The following is a 17779-nucleotide window of genomic DNA, read 5'->3' as shown; positions in this document are numbered from 1 at the left end:
CCATGGTCCTCCATTAGGTTTCTCCTGTTCTCCTGTTAGACCTATGAGTGCAAGCATATGGTATCTGTCCTTCTCCGCCTGACTTATTTTGCTTAGCATGACACCCTCGAGGTCCATCCACTTTGCTACAAAGGGCCAGATTTCATTCTTCCTCATTGCCATATAGTACTCCATTGTATATATAAACCACATCTTCTTGATCCATTCATCAGGTGATGGACATTTAGGCTATTTCCATGATTAGGCTATTGTTAACAGTGCTGCTATGAACATTGGGGTACATGTGCTCCTATGCATCAGCACTTCTGTATACTTTGGGTAGATCCCCAGCAGTGCTATTGCTGGGTCATAGGGGAGTTCTACTGATGGTTTTTTGAGGAACCTCCACACTGTTTTCCAGAGTGGCTGCACCAGTTTACATTGCCACCAACAGTGTAGAAGGGTGCCCGTTTCACCACACCCTCGCCAGCATCTATAGTCTCTTGATTTGTTCATTTTAGCCACTCTGACTGGCATGAGGTGGTATCTCAGTGTGGTTTTTATTTGTATTTCCCTGATGATGAGTGATGTTGAACATTGTTTCATGTGTCTGTAGGCCATCTGGATGTCCTCTTTGGAGAAGTGTCTGTTTATGTTTGTATTTTTGAACCCAGCAGAAATTTATGAAGCCCAACAAGAATTCTTTATCTTTTTTATATGTCAATCAGTTCTAATGTTATAGTGATTGAATAAATTTTGAGAATAAGCATGTAAAACAACACAGTTTTAGCTCACACATGCTCAATAAGTTGTGTATTGATACATGAATAAATGGAGGATTGTCTGAATGAACTATTTAAAATTATGGACCACTCAGAAACAAAACTCAAACAAGAGCCTAAAGATTCATTTCTACGCTGACACTGAAGCTCCATGATTTTGAGAAATTTCCTACTTCCTCTCATTTTCAGTTTCTTTCTCTTTCAACCATAGGGTTTTAATACATAATGTCTGTCCGTGGTCCCTCCCTGGTTCTGAAGGGCTATGATTCAAACAGGAAAGGAAACAAGACTAAGGAGGACATTGTTTATTGGAACAGAAGAGGTGTTAGAACATAGTCCTTTGAGCTTTTAGATCTTGGCTTCCTGTTTTCTCTCCTAAATCTAACAGACATTTGAAAATTTTCCCATATTTGCATTATTTGACCACATGAAGAATAGATAGTACATTAGGGAAATCTACAATAAAAATGAGCACATCTGAAGGAAATGATTCCAAAACATTTTCCAGAGAAGTGAGACATAGAAATAGGTCTTTGGGAGGAGAAGAAATTTGAAGGGCTGGCACATTTGTTGGCAATCTGTAATTTTCCTTGAAGACAGTTGCACACCAGCTCCTACTTGTAATGTTTTTTACTTGCTCGTTCATTCATTCTCTCATTCACTCATTCATTCAACAAATGCTTATGGAATGATTACTATTTGCATGGCAACGTGACAGGGTAGGATTTATAAAGATGAATGTGATGTAGTTTGAACTTAAAGGATTTATTCTTTAGTAGAGATGAAAAGGCATGTATATAATTTTTTAGATATTCTATGTGGCATGAAAGAAAGTTATGAGATTTAAGAAGGAAGACAATTTCAGCAAGTCAGTTTGCAATGAAGGGAGGAAAGTCAAAGAAATCTTGGAATAGAAAGTAATTAGCTTGGGTTTAAGTATCTGTCGATTGAGCAGAAGATAATTCCTGGCTGAGGAAATGATGTGAAGCAAAGACTCAAAGGAGCTGGAAAAGGAATGAAATTTTACTACATTATTGAGTTTAAGAAAGAGAATTATGGTAAATACGTTTAAAAGGATAATGTCAGATTGAGAAGACCTTTGGAAGCCACAGTAAGGGATTTGGTCTTCAAAAACTTGGTCTTTGCATTTCTGGACAAAAGTAGCTGTTGGAGCTTTCAGAGAAGGGAGATTGAAGGAAACTCATTCTGGATGGTGATTCCTGAAGAAGAGTTGTACATGGTGGTTGTAAAATGAATTTTGATAGGAGGTCCCCCAAATAAAGGTCTTGACTGACCTCTCTTTCTTGTCCAGGCTGCTGATGTTCTTCTGCAACATGGAGCAAATGTCAATGTTCAAGATGCAGTTTTTTTCACTCCATTGCACATTGCAGCCTATTATGGACATGAACAGGTAAGTCTGACAGAATTTCCAAAGGCTGGGGTAGCATTCCAGACTTTTGCTGATATCCTTCAGATTATTTTTGCCATATTCTCATCAGCTCCACCCTTGAAGAGCTGATAGATGCATAGAAACCTTGCACTTGCCAAATGATTCAGTTTTACTAACTGCTGTAGTACCCAAGGGAGGCAGTAGAGTAAGTGTACAACCCAGGAATCACTCAGCCAGTATTTGAAAAATTCCTAGTTTTGTGACCATGTGTAGACAATATCATCTCCCTGATTTTCAATTTCTTCATCTGAAAAATGGAGAAAATATTAATAGCGCCTACCTCATACAGTTGTGGATATGATGAGATATTAATTTCAAGTGTTTGTTAAATGCTCAATAACTGCAACTATGATGAGGCTAGTGCAATAACAATAAACAAATCATAAAGGCATTCCTTTATGAAAAAATGTCTTTAAAAAACTGAGCTTCTCTTTTTCCTACTCTCCTGGGATGTGGTAGGCTGAAAATACACCTCAAAATAGGTTCATGTTTTAATTTTCAGAACCTGTGCATGCTACCCTAAAAGGGATTTTGCAGATGTGATCAAGTTAAGGATCTTGAGTTGGGGAGATTATCCTGTAATTATCTGGGTGGACCTGATATAATCACAAGCATTCTTATAATAATGAGGAGGAAACAGGTGTGACAGTGGAAGCATGAGGTTAAACTGATGCTAGAAGAGGTAACAATCCAAAGAATGCAGGCAGCCTGTAGAAGCTGAAAAAGCAAGGAAATGAAAGCTTCCAGAAGGAATACAACCTGCCAACAACTTGATTTTAGACTTCTGAACTCCAGAACTTTTAAGAGAATAAATAATCTGTGCTGTTTTAATCCATAAAATGTGTCACAATTTGCAGCAGTGGGAAATTAATACATGGAATAACCTAGAAAAATTAAAAACAATTACTAGGGACACCTGGGTGGCTCAGTTGGTTCAGCTTAGGTCATGATTCCCTGGTCTGTGAGTTCCAGCCCCGCACCAGGCTCTGGTTGACAACTCAGAGCCTGCTTCAGATTCTATGTCTCCCTCTCTCTCTGCCTCTCCCCACTCATGCTCTGTCCCTCTTTCTCAAAAATAATAAATTTTTAAAAATATTTATATATACAATGGAATACTACTTGGCAATGAGAAAAAATGAAATCTTGCCATTTCTCTTGGTAATGAGAAACAATGAAGTCTTGGAGCCACATAGATGGAACTGGAGGGTATTACACTAAGTGAAATAAGTCAGTCAGAGAAAGATACCATGTTTTCACTCATGTGTGGAACTTGAGAAACTTAACAAAAGACCATCAGGGAAGGGAAGAGGAAAAAATAGTTAAAACAGAGAGGGAGAGAGGCAAATAAGAGACTCTTAAATACAGAGCACAAACTGAGGGTTGATGGGGGGAGTGGAGGACAGAGGAGAGGAAAATGGGTGATGGGCATTGAGGAGGACACTTGTTAGGATGAGCACTGGGTGTTGTATGTAAGTGATGAATCATGGGAATCTACCCCCAATATCAAGAGTGCACTGTATGCACAGTATGCTAGCCAACTTGATGATAAATTATGTTAAAAAAGAAAAAGATAATAGAAAAAATCAATAAATTTTACTTAAATATAATTTGCTTTAAATATGAAATTATATAACATAATTATTTTAAAATTTGATATTCTGTAATAAAGTAAAAAATATATAGAATGCTTTAAAGTTCACAGTATGCCTTCATTAAATGAATAGTTTCATTTGACATTTACGGCAACCTAATGAACTTAATGAGTTACCATGTGAGTGATCTCATACTATGGGACAGACACTTTTTGTGGATTTTTTTTGGTAATTTTTCCACAATCCTAAAATTAACTATTATTTTCCCCTTCTTGTCAATGATATGCATGAGCTCACTCAGGTCAAGTAGCCTGCCAGAGTCACACAGTTAATTAGAAGCGCTGGTATATGTATTCATGTCTGTCTGATCCCAAAGCCCATAGTTATTCTGTTGTACCTAAAAGCCTCTTCTTATTTGTCTTCTATCAGTGAGAAAAACAGAAAGTTGAGGAAATTTGCTTGAGTGGTAGGGCTATTTACTCAAGGCCTAGTGCTCTAACTCCAAAGTACATTGATTTAAAAAATTTTTTTAACTTTATTGAGATATAATTCATCAATTTAAATTGTATAATTCAATGGGTTTTAGTATATTCATAGTTGTGCAACCATCACCACAAGTAACTGAATGAAGCCATTACCCCCAGAAGCAACTCTGCACACATCAACACTTACTTCCAACTTCTTACCAACCTCTCTTTTCCAGCCTGAGGAAAATAGTAATATAGTTTCTGTTTCCATAGTTACCTTCTGGAGACTTCCTATCAATGGAGTCATACAATATATGGTCTTTTGTGACTAACTTTTTTCACTTCACATATTTTTAAGATTCAATAACTTTAGGAGCACCTGTGTGTCTCAATCGGTTAAACAGCCCACTTTGGCTCATGACATGATATCACGGTTTGTGAGTTTGAGACCCGGCTCTGCCCTGATGGCTTGGAGCCTAGAGCCTGGAGCCTGCTTCTGATTCTGTGTCTCCCACTCTCTCTCTGCCCCTCCCCTGCTCGTGCTCGCGCTCTCTCTCTCTCTCTCTCTCTCTCTCTCTCTCTCAAAATGAATAAACATTTTAAAAAAAAAGACTCATCAACTTTATAGCATATATCAGTACCTCCTTACTTTTTAGTATGGTATACTATTTTTTGTATGAATATGCCAGATTTTATCTATTCATTCATGAGTTGGTGGACATTTGGGGGGGGCTATTTTGAATATGCTGCTTTGAACATTCAAAGGTTTTTTTATTCAGGTAGAATTAATGTACAGTGTTAAGTTAGTTTCAGGTGTATGATATGATGATTCAACTATTCTACACATTTCTGAGTTCTCAACAAGATAAATGCATTCTTAATCTTCTTTATGTATTTCACCCATCTCCTCCCCCTCATATCCACCTCATGTAGAAGTTTTGATATGGACATATGTTTGCATTTTTCTTGGGTATATTTAAGGGTAGAATTGATGTCTCATATATTGACACTACGTTTAACATCTTATTAAATGGCCAAACTGTTTTCTAAAGAGGCAAATGCCTAATGTGTTAAAATTCAAATTGTCTGCAGAAGACAAAGCCTATGTGGCATACCTCCCAGGACAAAATAAGTCCATTGATTTTGACCTTAACATATTGAAAAACAAAATGTGTATGTACCTCTCTCAAACATCCATTTAGCTATCCTTAAGAAACTAAACTGATCCAAATGAAGCGGAAATAACAAATGTAATTGGATAACCAATATTTTAACTGTTCTTTTGACATCCTACTTCCACTCTTCCTCACTTTGTATCTCTAGATCTCTAGTCTTACTCAATTATGGGGTAAAATTATACCTTTTTACCTTTGTAGAGGTCATGCCATTGCACTGCCTGAAGATCCCAAGTTAAAAATCAAACTTACTTGTGTCTCTGTGCTCTTCTAGTCATTGTGCCTTTATTTCTTTGCTAGCTGGCATATGCTTGGACACTCTCAGACCTGTGAAGCGTGACCTATAGCTAGGAAAGATTTCTCATTTCATTTGATGTACTGCTCAGAGTGCACTGGAGTGTACTGGAGAGCTGGGCACTGAAAATGCTTTTGAAAGTACAGGGTCTAAAAGCCCAGATGATGAAAAAATTCCATACTTTTCTGACTTTAGGCAGACAGGATGTACACAATGCACATTATTTGTAGAGTCATTCTCTTTGGTGATTAACCTCCTCACCCACAGAAATATAAAGAGCTTCTATGCATGTTGGATGGAGAGCTAAATTTGTTTACTTTTCCTGAATATATAGTCACAGTCTCATAAAATTATGCTAAAATGTGGATGGCCTTTTTATGATAAGGGACTCACTTTCTTTGTGCAAAGACAGCACATAAGTAATTTATGGATGCTATTGTCATTTGCTAAAATATGCTGACAGGAGAATGGTACTTTCGATATATAAATGTGCCTAATGTTCCATGTTCCTTGCCGTTTGTTTATTTACTTATTTTTAAGTGGAAGAGTAGATGTTTTGGACCGAGAGCAATATTTCCTAGGTATATAATAATAGTGCTTAATAGACAATCGATTTCAAAGATAGTTTAAAGCTGTCCATTATAAAATCACATAATCAGAATTGATGGAGTCATTGTAAGTGGAAATATCTGCTTAGGAATGCACAGTTCTTGAGACTAACTTCTGTTCCAATTTCTCCTGAATTAAGTATTGGTCTGCCCATTAGCCAACAAATAGATAAAATACACAATGTTCCACATTTGTGCTACCACTTCTGCCAACATTTAATGAGTACCAGACACTTTTTTAAGTGCTTTACATGTAATAACTTATTTAATCCTCATAAAAACTCTATGAAGTAGAAGTATTGTGATTCTCATTTTAGCATTAAATAAACTGAAGTTTTGAAAGGCCAAATAATGTATTAAAAGCGACATAGCTAATAAAAAGAATCCTGACTTCAGAACCCTTGTTCTCTACCTACTACACTAAATAGAATATTTTTCTACAGCCCATACTGCTAATTTTTGGCCTAGAATTTCTATCAAATATGTACCATACTCTTGACAGTTTCCTGCCAAAGACATATTTGTTTGCTACCACATAGAAAGTCAAAATAGTTTTAGAGTTTGAATTCACTTTTATGCTAACACTTCAGTCATCAGGTCAGTTGAAGATTTCTCCCATAACTGTTATTTTGATGGCACAAACTTACCTCTAACTTACCTCTTGAGATTACTGTAATGACTTCTAAAATTCCCAGAAGAGACAATGTTAGATTTAGAGAAATCATTTGGAAAGTTTGTATGTAGATATATTTAAAGAAATCCTATCCATTACCTAAAACAATACCTGGAAGACTCATAAGTTGTACAATATCCCATCTCGCTCTCCCTTTGGATGTGGATCTCAGCTAATTGAGGAAGATGCTGATAGTTAGTATAGCTATGTCCCATTTATTCACAAATTCAGAAATGAACCCAGAACTCCAGTAACATGATGGCCATCAGTGACTTATCCATGGAGTTGCTGTGAAAATCAGGAATCAAGTAAATACTGCTGGCTTTAGCCCAAAGAAGACTTTGGAAAAGGTGGGTCAGGGCTGATTATGGGTGACTTTAGAGAGGATTATTTATAAACACTGAAGACCTAATCCTGAAATTGTCCCAATTTTGGATTTCTTATTAGGTGATATAGTAACAAATTCCTTATTGTTTAGGCCAATTGAGTTAAGATTTTCTGTTATTTTCAGGTTAAAGTAACCTGAGAAATATTTAATATGTCTTCTTCCATATTTTTGAAAACTTTGCATTGTTGTTTGACTTTTGATACTAATTTCAAATAAATGGATCCTTTAGGTAACCCGCCTTCTTTTGAAATTTGGTGCTGATGTAAATGTAAGTGGTGAAGTTGGAGATAGGCCCCTCCATCTAGCTTCTGCAAAAGGATTCTTTAATATTGCAAAGCTCTTGATGGAAGAAGGCAGCAAAGCAGATGGTAAGATTATATGTTTAGAACACTTTTGCTATCTTCTACTTTATGTATAGTTTTTACTTGCATTTTTCTTATTTACTAGAGAATAACCCTAAAACTGATTAATTGCATATGCTAATTTGTTTCACAAATAAGAATTTATTATTTTAACATAGTAACTAAAGCTGTTAATCCTTTGTATACATTTTAGTTCAACTCAATATATTAGATGCTTCAATAAAAGTAAGAGTTTTTCTAGACAAATCATTCTTATTTTGTTATTTTTCACTAATCTTTCTTCTTAATTGAGGTAAACTTTGCATATAACAAAATTATTAAATCTTAAGTGAATATTGACTGAAGTGATATATACTATCCATAAATTCATGCAAAACCACCCCGGTAGAGATATAGAAAATTTTCATATAGAAAAATTGAACTCTGGAAAGTTCCCTTGTGCTCCCTTCTCAGTAAATAGCTTGAACAACAAGAGGTAGTCAATAGTCTGGCTTCTATTGCCATAGGTTAGTTTTATCTGTTCTTAAAGTTCATATAATTTGGGACTGCCTTCTTTTGATTGACAATATGATTTTAATTTTTATCCATGTTTTTGCATGAATCATAGTTTGCTCTCTTTTATTGCTAAAGATTTTATGAGTACTCTACAATTTGTCTATCCATCATCCTCCTAATGGATGTTTGAATGTTTTTAGTGTTTGGCTTTTATGAATGTAGATACCAGAAACATTCTCATTCAATTTTGTGTGTGTGTGTGTGCACATATATATTTATCTCTTTTGTGTGTATAAATGGGGGAGTGTGTGCATATATGTAGCATTTCTGTATGCATATGTTTAACTTTTTAGAAAATTTCAAACAACTTTCCCAAATGTACTATTTTTTACTCCCACAGCAATATATGAGAGTTTTGGTTGCTCCCCATTTCCTCCCCAATATTTGATACTTCTATTATTTATGGTGGAAACAACATTACAGCATGATTAGGCTGGGAAGAAAAAAAGCTTTAGAATACACAGAAAGATTTTAGGATGTGTTTAATAGAATAGACTTCCCACAAGTTTTAACTTTCTTAATAAAAAAATAAATTTTAGAAAATTAATTAAAGGTAGAGTGTTAAAGAAAGTTCTTCCTTTCTCTTTCTGTCTTCCTTACAAACTTTATTTTTTGACACAAATTCACTTAGTAGAGTTACATCTTGTCATTAAATTCTCTCAGGCACATCCAACATTCTTCCCTTGACCCCCAAGAGACCTAATTAAAAGCCCAGCTGTAAGAGCTACTGGCCTTTGCAGCAGAAACGATGCACATTTACAAAAGGACAAGGTTGTCAGAGCTCTAGAACTGCCAGTTCCTTGGTCCAAAATTGAGATCAATATTCAGTTAATAAAGCTAATCAGTGTTTTCACTTACATGTAAGGGAAACACAGAGGCTTCCAGAGACAAGTGTGGCAAGAAGAGAGGGTAGTTTCCAGTTTCCATGCTGGAAAGAGGGCTGTTTTATTTTATAAAGTTTGAGACACATAGTTGGTGTCATTTTCTATGAGCCAGTATGTAATAACAGAGGTATTTCTTTGATAGCATTATCATAAATAACCTGTGTTGTCAGGATACAAGGAATGCTGTTCCTTAGACCTTGTTTAAGCAGTCTCTTTGATTCTGTTGGTTTAGAATAGGCAGAGGTACACCTGTATGAGCCACTGAACACATAATTGTGTTTTTGAAACTGCCTCGCTCTTCCAAAGGGTCAGGAACAGCTCACTTTTTTCTTTTTATTATCGATGCCAACCTCAGCTTTTTATTCCTCTGTGCAACTCCAAAGCTCAGTGGTGTCAAAATGAGTATCATTGATCAGCATGTCTCCAGGATCAAAGTTCCCTTCTACAAAGGACATTGAAATGTATATCGCACCCATATTCCCCTACATACCAGCATCATATGATAGAATTTTCAACAGTTTCTTTCTGATTCACACAAGCACTGTTTTCTAGTCAATCATTTAAAATATCAAGAGACAGCATGACTCAGATTTTTATGTATTTTTATTTCCTTCTAATACACACTTGATATTTAAGTCCCTTTTGTACTTCAACCAATTGCAAAAAATAAGCCAGAAGATCTTTTGGCTACTACACATTGCCCAGGATTTATTATCAGCTAGTTCATTTATTCCAAAGTGTAGCTAAGCCTCCAGATGATTTATTTTAGATCTGGCCCTTGCCTGTGGTAAATGGACATAAGAGGAAGAGTAAATTAATGACCCCAATAGGGGCACAATTTGAAATCTGGTATTTACAGTATGTTTCCATGGTAACAGAATGTCACAAATGAAAATAAATTCAGATTAAAAAATTAGCCAAAATGTAATTCTGAAAGCAACCTCTTCAGTTTAGCATGTTTGGGAGGCTGACCTATTCAGTCACACATGTTTTAAGTCTCTAGTCATCTTTGTACCCCTTAGGAAAATAAAAAAAGAAGAAACATAATGCTTATTGAATGATATTGAAATGGTCAAAACGTTGTTGGACTCCTTAAGAAGAAAGTACTGATCACAACTTATCATTTGAATAAAGTTTAAAATGGGGGGTGCCTGGGTGGCTCAGTTTGTTAAGCAACCGACTTTGGCTCAGGTCATGAGCTTGCTGTTCGTGAATTAGACCCCTCCCTCTGTTGGGCTCTGTGCTGACAGCTCAGAGCCCGGAGCCTGCTTCAGATTCTGTGTCTCCTTCTTTCTGCCCCTCCCCTGCTTGCACTCTGTCTCTCTCTGTCTCTCTCTCTGTCTCTGTCTCTCTCTCTCTCAAAAATAAACATTAAAAATTTTTAATAAAAAATTTTAATTCAGAGTTTATTAATTTGGTGTCATCGGACTATTAAATGCTACAGTTCCTTTCACGTGGAACTGGATATTATATAAAATCTCAAAAACTTCTAGGGCATGGCCAGTTAGAGGAAGTATTTTATTTCTAAAACTATATCTTGTCAGAGCTATTACACAAATTTCTTCTTTATAATGTGTTTAAGATACACTTGGGAGTTGTTTTAGAGAGCTAATGGGAAGTGCTTACATTGCTGGATTACTATGGAAATTTTTATTTTATCTTTAAGATCAATAAGCAGGGATAAGCATGCAGTAGAACCCATTCACCCACCCAGTCACCCAGTCTTTCTTTCAAAAGACTTTACTGAACACATACTCTTTTCAAAGTAGAGGACTAGGCACCAAATATTTTCCTAATAATTATTTACATCTACTTATTTGCTTGAAATTCTTCTTTATTTAAATTTCTAAGTTAAATGTTAAATTAGAACAAATAGAAAATCATTCATACATTCACTTACTCTTGGACAATATATAATGTTATATCCTTTTTTTCATCACTGCAAATTGGTTCAAGACAAAACCAAGTAGATCACAATGACTGAAGCAGAAATATAGATGTATATAGATAAACTCTGTGTCTGATCCAGATATCTCCTGGCTTATTCCTTCCTTCAGTTGGTATTTATATCTTCTCTGATGAGAAGAACATCCAGGCCACTGCAGGTAATTCACCAAGTAGATAATCTACGTTGAAGTTTATTGATCCAACTAGAGAAGAATAATGTTGGGTGGAGCTAGCGATGGCCACAGGCAAACTATGAATTAATGGAAACTTGCGCTGCACTCTGCTCTACAATGTCCCCTCTGGACCTCATGAACTCTTACGTGACCTCTGCTTGCCCTGGACTCCCTACTGTTCTAAAGCATCGACTCATGGTATTGACTTTCCCTGGCTTCCAACAGAATGTGAACAAAGGAGAAGTATCATAAAAAGAAACATAATCAAAATAACCAGGAACATTCTTCTGAAGCAAGGGTGTCCATCTGAGCCACTCATTAATAAAAAAGATTCAAAGATTTATTTTTCAATAGTGGCCTTGGGAAGAGAAGTTCAGCGACTTTGTTAAAGATTTCCCTTTGGCTTAAGATCTTGCAGGACAATAAAATAAGAATCATTGTCTACAAATAGAGCAGCTACAAGGCCTGTGTTCATTAAATGCTAAATGATAGTTGTAACCATAAGTAGTAATAAACTACTTGCACATTTTTTAAATTAACTATTATCTTCCCTTTCTTCTTTCCTATCCTTTTTTTCTTTAATTCTTTTGATTTTATGGATAATTTTTATTATAGATACATATAAGAATGATAATAAAAAATGTTTGTTAAGAATTGTTATTTTCTATTATAAATAAAACACCTTATACTAATGAACAAAATAATCAAATACAATAAATGGCTATAGAGCAGATGATTCCATTATTTTAGCTTTAATTTGTGCTAAAGCAGATCCAGAATTTAGCAGATTGGTGTTCAATTATTATTACCTCAGGCCTGTAATTATTGAATATTCAACTAGATTACAGGTTATTTCAGGGTATAGATGCTATACATTTATAGCATATTGGTTTTAACACTTAGCAAATTTCTAGGAGGGAAATTAGTGAAAAACAAGAATACACATTTTTCTTAAATGACTAATATGTGATGAGCATTGTGTTAGATATTTTCTCATCATGATCTCTTTTAATCTTTTCTGCATCCCTGCAATAATAGAGTTATCACATCCATTGTCACTGATAATAAAAAATCAGTATCTCCAACACTTAGCACCCTACTTGGCACACAGTGATCATTTTATACTTGTTAAGGAATCAATATGTATCAATCAGATGTTCTTATTTGCAAGCATTGGAAACCAATTCTTGCTAATTTAGGCATAAAATGATTATATTAAAGGATACAAGTTAGCATCTTCCGCCAAACAGGATGGGAAAGCAAGGTGTGGAATTCTTCTTTTTCTTAATGTTTATTTATTTTTGAGAGGGAGACAGAGTTTGAGTGGGGGAGGGGCAGAGAGAGAGGGAGACACAGAATCTGAAGCAGGCTCCAAGCTCTGAGCTGTCAGCACAGAGCCTGACGTGGGGCTTGAACTCAGGAACTGAGAGATCATGACCTGAGCTGAAGTCAGACACTTAACTGACTGAGCCACCCAGGCACCCCCAGGTTTGGAATTCTTACAGTGAGGAACAGAGTCCAAAATCACACCCCAAAAATAGTCATTGGAAGCCACATTACCACCCCTGCTAGGCACACATGCCAACACTCTGTGCTCCTGACACCAACAATACAAGGCACCAAATCTGTGACTGGACTCATTGCCACTGGAAATCGGATGGAACTACTCTACCATTGCTACATTGCCAAAATAAATTAGATTCTACTTTTCTGTGTTGTCAGCTCTGATGGCAGAGTCTCATATAATGGGTCAGCTGGAGGAGCCTATACAAAAGTGTCCAAATCAGGGCACTGTTGAGAGTAAAAAGATCACCATTAAAAATTGTGGAAGGATGAGAAGCTTAAACTAGGACATATGGTCACTATCTGCTGATCCTAGCTGCAAAGGAGGCTTGCAAAGCACATTTTCAGCTCCTACATGGAAGATGGTCTTGACTTCTAGTCAGTTCTCTCAATACAGAAAATTCCCCAAATGTCCCAAGTGGCTATGAGGCTGGCTGGGCCAAAGAGAAGGACAGATGTCCACTACTGAGTGAACAACTAAATACCAAATAACTGTGATAATATAATTAATTAGGGCTGCCTCAATCTAAAGCTTATTGTCTTTTCTTTATGCTATGTTTTATAATCTGTCGTATGATAATTCTCAGTCATGGGCACACCAGAACTTTCTAAACAGTGTTGTAAACATACACAGTGCTAGACCCCACCATAACCTATTAAACCAAAATTTCTGTAAATGGTGCCTTAGCCAGGATCTGTAATTTTTAACACCTTACAGAGGAGGAAAAAAAATCACTTTGTTAGGAGATACTTGTGGAAATAGACCATGAGGATCTTTTGGATACTTACTAGTTTCCTGAACTATTCCATTGTGAAAGGTAAATTTGATTAGATGCATTCCATAGAATTTATGGAAGCAAAAAGAAAGCCTGCTTAATGTGGCAATGGGCAATAGAATAGAATTATAACTTTTTAAATTGGTTGCACCTAATTTGCTTTATTATTATCATTAATTGGTAATTTTCAGGAGTCTCTCAGGCACTTAGAAAAGTCCCTGACACAACACATGTGAAGGCTGAGAAACAGGGGATTCCAGGTAACATATGTTTCCTTTCTTGTTGATGACAGTGAATGCCCAGGACAATGAAGACCATGTCCCACTGCATTTCTGTTCTCGCTTTGGACACAATGACATAGTGAAGTACCTGCTCCAGAGCGATATCGAAGTTCAGCCACACATTGTTAATATCTATGGAGATACCCCTTTGCACCTGTGAGTAATATGCATAGTTCCATACGTCCTCCAGCCCTACTACCTGCACTGTCTTACTATTATAAAAACATTTTCTTTAACTCTAGGGCATGCTACAATGGCAAATTTGACGTCGCCAAGGAAATCATCCAAATATCAGGAACAGAAAGCCTGACTAAAGAAAACATCTTCAGTGAAACACCTTTTCACAGGTAAAATAATGTTTAAGTGCAGTAGCGACTAAGGGTGCCTAATACTCTTCGGCATCTGAAGTTGTGCACATAAAACAAGAATGGAGGGTGGCAGATGTTGAAATCAGAGAGGATCAGAGGGCGGGCAGAGGACAAGGAGCCCAAGCTCGATGCACAGAAGAAAAGGTAGAGGCAGATGCTGCAGCCAGTATAACAGATGGGGCTGGAGCCAGATGCTGCATTCCTGGCAGCAGCCACAAAGACAGGGACTGATGTTGCCAAGGCAACAGGCATATCAACATCTGTAAGCGTATTGCTTCTATTCCACTTCACTCAGAGGAAAGCTGCCAAAAGGGGCAGTGCCCATAATCCTCCTCCAACAAGAATCTCATTACCAGAATTCATCAGCATCAAATGTGACACTTTTTTCCTTACCACTTAAACCTTATGTGCAAATGTATCTACCTATCTAAGACATCCATCTGTCAGCCTGTAAAAGCCTAGTCACGGTGGCCACTGAGATACCTAAGAAGGCATTAACTCCTTCCTAGGAATGCATGAGAGTCCTCGACAGTGTGCTCTAAAAAAAGGGGGGGGGGAGTTGCTAAAAATAAGAGCCATAGCTCCCTAAAATATCCAAAAGAAAGGCAGATGTTTTATAAACATTGAAAATCTCATATTTAACAATGAGCTACTACTTTGTTGTAAAACTAAAAACATAGTACTTTAAATTTAATACACCTTAAATATAAAATAATTTACATACACATTGCAGATTTCTTAGTAGCCTGCAACCTCTAAAAAATATATTTAAGAATAATATGTTATTTACAAAGTGTTTGTATTGTGCTGGTGACTAATAGAAATGAGGAGACTTTTTTTTCCATACTGAATTAATATTAAGTTTGTGCTTCCTGATAAGGCATCAGCCTGTCCAATTTTGCTTGGATGTTCAGATTTTTCTTATCAGACAAAAAGTTCAGCCAAAGGGAGGTGGAAAAAACTATTTATGGAATGATGAGAATCTGTCAGGTGATTTGCATCCATTATCTCATTTAATCCTCATAACCATTTATGAAGTAGGATTTATTATCCCTCTTTTACAGACTAGAAAATTGAGGCTCAGAGAAGCTTAGTAACTTGCCAAAGAATCTTATGACTGTAAAATCATGTGTTAAATGCCTATCTGGTTCTAAATTCTGTGCTTTTTATATATCTTCATGTTCTAGTACCAAAATATTATGTCTGTGTTCTACATGTTCTGTAACAGAACAGGTGCAAGAACTCTTTAGATCATGCTTTCAGTCAAAATTGGTCAGTGGAATTTGTCCCCAAAGGGATAATGGGCAGAACTGATATGTACAGCTATTGGTGTCCTCTTTCCCCATTAGGTCATGCTTGTTAAGGCAGACACCTTAGGCTAGTTTTCAAGTCATTTTGCTACTCTGTGCATATAAATTGGAACCAACTATAATCAAAGATTATTGTCACCTACAGAAGAGTCTATATGACAAGTTCAGTGAATTAAAAGTATGTATAGAATCATTTTATTTTGTATAAGCCTGTGACTACTATGAATAACATATTTTTATGCTATTCACTTTAAGCACATATTTATGAAAGAAACTTTCCCTTTACATGAAGAGTTCACTCTGATTCTGAAATTTTTCTATGTAAAAATCACAGTGGTTTGCACTCAATAGAAAACACTCAATACATTTCTGTTATTGTTTTCATATATGTGTGTATATATATATACACACACACATACACATATAACACATTTGTATACACATGTATGTATACATTCATAACTCATCAATTCCTGTTAATGATCACTTTGAAAAGAAACAATGAGACAGTTCAGACAATGGAACATTAAAAGTGTAGTGTTATGGATCCTACTTATAATACGAATAATTAATGGTGCTTAGATCTATTGCATTGAGTTGCAGCTTCTTATTCCTTCAATTATTCAAGAAAGACTTACTAAGGACCTGCCTTGTTTTGGCATTGGTAAGAACATTAAGATGAAGCCAGCCCTTCCCTCCTTAAAGGAGCTCTGTTGTAAGCTATCAAGGTAATCAGAGGTGTATCTGTTACCATAACACAATGTGATAAGTGCCATAATACTGAAATGATAAGGAAACAGTGGAGATAGCAATGAACTCAGCCTTTGGTTTATAAGAAGACTTCATAGATAGACCAATAGTTCAGCTAGATGGATAATGTATTTCTTTGAAGAAAATAATATTTTATTAAAGAAAAAGGCTTTAGGCAAGGTCATCTCAGGAAGAGGAACTAGTAAGACCCAGAGAACTACCTCTTCTAGAACCACGTCTGGAAGGAGGGAAAAACTGTTTTTTTGTACTATCCTACAATACTCAGTACTTCATTTCGAAATACAGGACCCCAGCTATGTGTGAGTTTTACCTACACATGCAATTCTCCAAATCTTCAGCTGACACCAAATGTGTGTCCTACAATTCAATTCAATTCGGATACTATCTACCTGGAGTTAGCGTCAGATCTTACAAGTTAAAGGCTCAGGCCCACAAAAATGTCCACTCCCCACTTCAGATGCCAATTACAAGTCCAAGTTGTCACCTAAATATCCCTGGACCCTTCTGAGTCCTCATTCAGTTGTCCTGCAGAATGCCTAAGTCCTATAGGTAAAAAGTGCATGAAACTTGCAGTATTTTCCTCCTTTTATGAAAAAGAGTATCATGGGAAATATTTAATAATAATATACTAGAAATTTTATAAAACTTCTTATCTTGTTGGCCCAGATTTGGGAATCTCAAGATTTTATTGCCATATGTGCTTATTTTTTAGCACTTCCCTCTTCCTCCTTTCCTCTTTCTCCCTTCTTTGTCTCTGTAGCACTCTTGTATACACACTAGCTTCTGGAATAGCCTGGATGACACAGGACTGTATTCATGTCCTAGGGTTGGCATAACAAAAAACAAAACATCAGGTGGCTTGAAACACAAGAAATTTATTTTCTCACAATTCTGGAGGCTGGAAGTCCAAGACCAAGATGTCAGTGGATTTGTTTTCTCCTCAGACCCCTCTCCTTGACTTGTACATGGTCATATTCTCCTAGTGCCTTCTCATAATTGTCCCTCAGTCTATGTCATCTATATACTAATCTTCCCTTCTTATCAGAACAACAGGATTAGGGCCCTAATATTCCATTTTAACTTAAATACCTCTTTAAATTGTATCCCTTAAATACAGTTACATTGTGAAGTTATAAGAGGGCTTTAGCATATTAATTTGTGGGGTGCACAATTCAGCCCATAACAGAGGTCTGTTGTTTTCTTTGTGTTGTTATTTTTGCAGTGCTTGTACCTATGGTAAGAGCATTGACCTGGTTAAATTTCTTCTTGACCAGAATGTTATAAGCATCAACCACCAAGGAAGAGATGGGCACACAGGTAAGACTTTAGTGGAACATCACCAGTTTTCAATGTATATCAATACTTAAGAACAGCGGCATG

General features: G+C 36.3%; 1 protein-coding gene across 3 annotated transcripts in view; it reads left to right on the top strand.

Moving 5' to 3' along the window:
- The window catches only part of LOC115298812 (serine/threonine-protein kinase TNNI3K-like), a 275419-nt gene that overhangs the window by 78747 nt on the left and 178893 nt on the right, over positions 1–17779 (top strand). For 2 of the 3 annotated variants that reach the window (XM_029947944.1, XM_029947942.1), the window contains exons 6-10: positions 2074–2172; positions 7639–7777; positions 13962–14106; positions 14193–14297; positions 17622–17716. In XM_029947944.1, coding sequence (XP_029803804.1) covers positions 2074–2172; positions 7639–7777; positions 13962–14106; positions 14193–14297; positions 17622–17716 — 583 coding nt within the window. The remainder of the gene's footprint in view (positions 1–2073; positions 2173–7638; positions 7778–13961; positions 14107–14192; positions 14298–17621; positions 17717–17779) is intronic. The other variant, XM_029947943.1, reaches the window with a different exon arrangement.

This window comes from Suricata suricatta, chromosome 8 (genome assembly GCF_006229205.1).
Source record: "Suricata suricatta isolate VVHF042 chromosome 8, meerkat_22Aug2017_6uvM2_HiC, whole genome shotgun sequence".
NCBI lineage: Eukaryota > Metazoa > Chordata > Mammalia > Carnivora > Herpestidae > Suricata > Suricata suricatta.
This window is presented reverse-complemented; position numbering and strand designations above follow the sequence as displayed.